This window comes from Entamoeba nuttalli (genome assembly GCF_000257125.1).
Source record: "Entamoeba nuttalli P19 unplaced genomic scaffold asmbl_5006, whole genome shotgun sequence".
NCBI lineage: Eukaryota > Evosea > Mastigamoebida > Endamoebidae > Entamoeba > Entamoeba nuttalli.
The window spans coordinates 1-4,179 of NW_008577185.1; the positions used below are offsets into that span (position 1 = coordinate 1).

Here is a 4,179-nt window from a genome sequence, read left to right on the forward strand (position 1 = left end):
TCTAACAAGAAAATTAAAATAAGGAAAAAAGACGAAAAATTTTCTTTTTATTTTTTATTAAAAAAAATAAAAAAAAGAATAATAGAATTATTATTAAAAGTTTAAAAAGGAACTTTTTAATTTCAAAGGTTTTTGTTATTATGGAAAGTACAGAAGAGCCTAAAGAAAATATTTTTACTCAAACACAATCAAAAATAGAACAAAAGTATCAAATTTTTATGGATAAAATTACACCGTTTACTAAGACTCGATGGTCATTATTTATAATTTGTTTAGTTTGGTTTATGTATCGAATGGTTCATTATCATAAATATTATGTTTATGCATACGCTTCAGGAATTTATATTTTATTCCAGTTTATTGCATTTTTAACTCCAATTAATATTGACACAAGTGGAGAGCCATTATTACCTGATGTTACTGGGGTAGAATATAGACCATTTATGAGAAGGTTATCAGAAAAGAAATTTTGGTTTGTTTAATTAAAAAGAAAACAATTAATTCTTTTTGAAAGTGAAATTAAATAAAAAACTTATTTTTTTAAGGGTAAGAAGCTTTGGAGTTGTCTTTGGTTCATTACTAATGTCATTTACCAAAATAGATATTCCAGTATTTTGGCCAATTCTTTTAGTCTATTTCATTGTTTTATTTGTAGTAACAATGCATTCACAAATTCGTCATATGATTCAACATCATTATATTCCATTTGATGTTGGAAAGAAGACGTACAATAATTAAAAAAAAAATATTTTTAAGGTTTAATTAACATCAAGTTTTAAAGTGTTAAAATAAAAATGAATCAATATACAATTCCTCCATTATTTCTTCTGTAAATAAGAATTGGAGAACAACCAGAATTTAATAATACTTTTTTCATCTGAAATGAATATTTACTTGGGTTTGAGCACATTCTTTGAGTACAGTTTTCTATTTGAATTGGGAAATATTGGAAATAATTCTTAAAATATAACACATTTATTAACACCAAATCATAATTCTCTTTTTGTTTATATTCTAAGTTAAATGTTTCACTAAAGAATTCTAAGAATTCTAGTATATCATTATAAGACCCAAGAATAAGTTTATTATTTATAAATGGTGGTTGTTGTTGATCAATATAAAATGCTTCAGATTTAGTAAGAAAATTAGATATCCAAGAATAATGATCAATAAGGTCTAAGTGATAATATCCTTTTCCAGGATCTTCTAACATTAAATAAAGTTTACTTCCGTCAACTGTTTTAAATATATCATTTAATAATACTACATTATGAATATCTGATAAAAATACTCTATCATATTCATTTGGTAAATCTTTAAGATATTCATATGCCCATATATTTCTTGCATTATCTGCATTCCAAGTATCATTATATTTTGTTGTAGTAATTATTTCTATTTCATATTGATTCATTATACGAACAAAGTCTTCATTAATCCTTCCAATAACAAGAACTTTAGCAGTAACTTTTGGTAATACTTTTCTCATTAAATTCATTTCATTTTCAATATCATTTAAATATTTTTCATTAGTTTTATCTTTTCTTTGAAGTTCTTGGTATGAAAATAATATTAAATCTCTTGGACTTTCAGGTTTTCCAATAAATATTGCATTACATTCATTTGAGAATTCTAATTCATTTAATTCAATTAAAGGAACAGAACTTCGTTCAATATCAAAAACTTTTGGTTGTGCTAATAAACGATTGTATGAAAATTGCGGATAAAATTTCGTAAGTTCTTTTGGTTTTGAAGAGTATATAAGAAAAAAAGTAATAAAAAGAAATCCATATAATAGCCAAATAATTTTACCAATATGTCCTACTCTACCAACCATTAAACTCCAATATTTATTAATTATTTATTTTTAGTTGATTTTTAAGTTTTATTTTTAATCTGTTTAAAAAAAAGAAAGGAAGTTTTATGTTTGATATTAGCATTAATTATTAGGGCACTTATTATAACTTACTCTAATTGTTATTTAACGTTCTACTAAAGGGTTGTTACTAGTTAATGCTTTTTATTACTTTGTTAAGTATCAAAAACCAAACTGATAAACATATTATATTAATGATTAAATTCTATTCTTATTGAAGTCTTATGAAAAAGGTATTTTATATACATTTAATTCATTACCCTGACTTATTTCAATAAAATTTCAAAAACTAGAAAAAGGAAAAAAAAAACTGAAAAATTCTAATTGGAAGAATAAACCTATGAAGACCCTCTCTATTGTTTTAATGATATTATATTATGTATTTGCATTAGAAACTAGTGAAAGTGATAATAGTAATGATGACTATACTAATTTAATCACAATTATTGTTATGTCAGTTGTATTTGGTTCTTTAATTATTGTATCAATATTTGTTGCAATTGTATTAATTGTTAAGCAAAGAAAAACAAAAACGGATGAATATCATTCATTAGATTAAAGAAATCAAAAACAGAAAAATTAAAGAAAATGACGAATGGTATGTGTTATTCATTGAATTGTGTTTTTGTTTCTTTATTGATTTTACTTTTTTTTAACTTTTCAACCTTTTGAAACATTCAGTTATATCCATCCTAATCGATGTCTATTAATAAGATCTTTAATCATTGTTTCAGTATGTGACATTGGTTTGGGATCATCATTTACTCTTCTAACAAATAATGGGAAAAATGCATTTGTGGCAACCCCACAATGATTTCCTCCTCTATAAAGTCTCATATATCCATCTTCTCCCCATTTCCAATCACCCCAACTATTACGAATAATATAATATTTTTGTCCTTCTTTAGTTGTACCATAACCAACAAGATTCATTGCATGACTTAACCCTCTTCTTGTACATTCTTCATTATAATAAATTCCTCCCCTATAATGTTTGAATAATTTACTTCTTGTATCTAATCCTATTCCTAATACTCCAAATTTATGTATTGCACTCATTAATGCTCTTTCATTTCCACGAGGTACTAATGCATACCCACCTAATGTTACTTCTTTATATTCATTATTAAACTCTTTGCAGTCTTGTGTTTCAGCTTCATATGGATACCTTATTCTTTGCATAACACCTTTGGTTCTATTCATACACCTAAATGATCTTTCCATACTTCCACCTTCACATCCATTATTTTCAATACAACAATCTAATAACTGTTGTTCACTTAATGCCCATGTTCTACCAACGTCGTCTACAGTAAGGTTGTAGTCAATAAGATATCTAGATTCTAGTGCACAAACACTAGCGAAACTCCAACATCCACCACATCCAGTTTGTTCTCTAATATATGTTAATTTACCAAATTTTCTGAAATCAATACCTTCTGGTAATTCTTTAACAATATCTTTTTTTTTATTAAACTGCCATTTTCTACCAATTCTATATTTTTTAGGTACATGAACTTTTCTCATAAAACGTACTCCACGATACTTTTTTCCACGTACTTTTCTTCTCATTTCTCTTCCGTATGTTTCTTCATCTTGACTAAGGTTATACTCCATATAAACATCATCTGATTCATTTTTGTTTTCTTCTTCATCAGTAGACATCATAGAAAATTCATCTTGTCGGTCCATTTTCATTGAAAACATTTGATTAAATTCTTCATCAGTTTTATCTGCAAACTGTGTTATTCCTAAAAAGAAAGAATGTGGTTCTTTATTGAATTCTTCTATTTCTTTTTTACTCTGTTCAAATATAGCTCTTCTTCTTAACATTTCTGAAGGTGTTGAGTATACAATTTGATTTGCTTTGAGAAATTCTTTAAATTCATCTCCAAAACAATTAACAAAAAACATTAGTATAACAACATTAATAATGTTCTTCATTGGTATCTTTTTAATTCTTGAAATTATAACTTTTTTCAGTTTATTTTTGAATTATTTGCTCATCCATTTATCTTTTTACTATTCTAAATATTATATAAAACTATAATTTATTATTTGTTCTTCCTCAATTCTGGTGAAGATAAGAAAAACACAATAACTTAAAGTAAAAATTATAACAATTTATGAAAGAAATTCATGAATAAATCAATTCGTTAAAGAAAAGGTGATTTAAAATAAGTTGTCATCATCTTGTTTATCGTCTTGAATAAATGAAGAAATGTCAATTGCTTTTGGTTCTTCTTTCTTTTCTTCTTTAATTTCTTCTTTCTTTTCTTCTTTTGGTTCTTCTTGAATAGATT

At 25.3% G+C, this 4,179-nt stretch overlaps 3 protein-coding genes across 3 annotated transcripts; 1 reads left to right on the top strand and 2 right to left on the bottom strand.

Annotated features, from left to right (window-relative positions):
- Window positions 1-140: 140 nt before the first annotated feature.
- On the top strand, window positions 141-738 carry ENU1_117280 (RER1 protein, putative; the record flags this gene model as incomplete). The annotated part of the gene is made up of 2 exons (XM_008859722.1): window positions 141-472; window positions 546-738. 2 exons carry the CDS (start codon window positions 141-143, stop codon window positions 736-738), a joined length of 525 nt encoding a protein of 174 aa, XP_008857944.1.
- A 61-nt stretch (window positions 739-799) lies between these two features.
- On the bottom strand, window positions 800-1,837 carry ENU1_117290 (hypothetical protein; the record flags this gene model as incomplete). The annotated part of the gene is made up of 1 exon (XM_008859723.1): window positions 800-1,837. One exon carries the CDS (start codon window positions 1,835-1,837, stop codon window positions 800-802), a length of 1,038 nt encoding a protein of 345 aa, XP_008857945.1.
- A 720-nt stretch (window positions 1,838-2,557) lies between these two features.
- On the bottom strand, window positions 2,558-3,820 carry ENU1_117300 (cysteine protease, putative; the record flags this gene model as incomplete). Its single annotated transcript, XM_008859724.1, has 1 exon — window positions 2,558-3,820. One exon carries the CDS (start codon window positions 3,818-3,820, stop codon window positions 2,558-2,560), a length of 1,263 nt encoding a protein of 420 aa, XP_008857946.1.
- Between the last annotated feature and the right edge of the window lie 359 nt (window positions 3,821-4,179).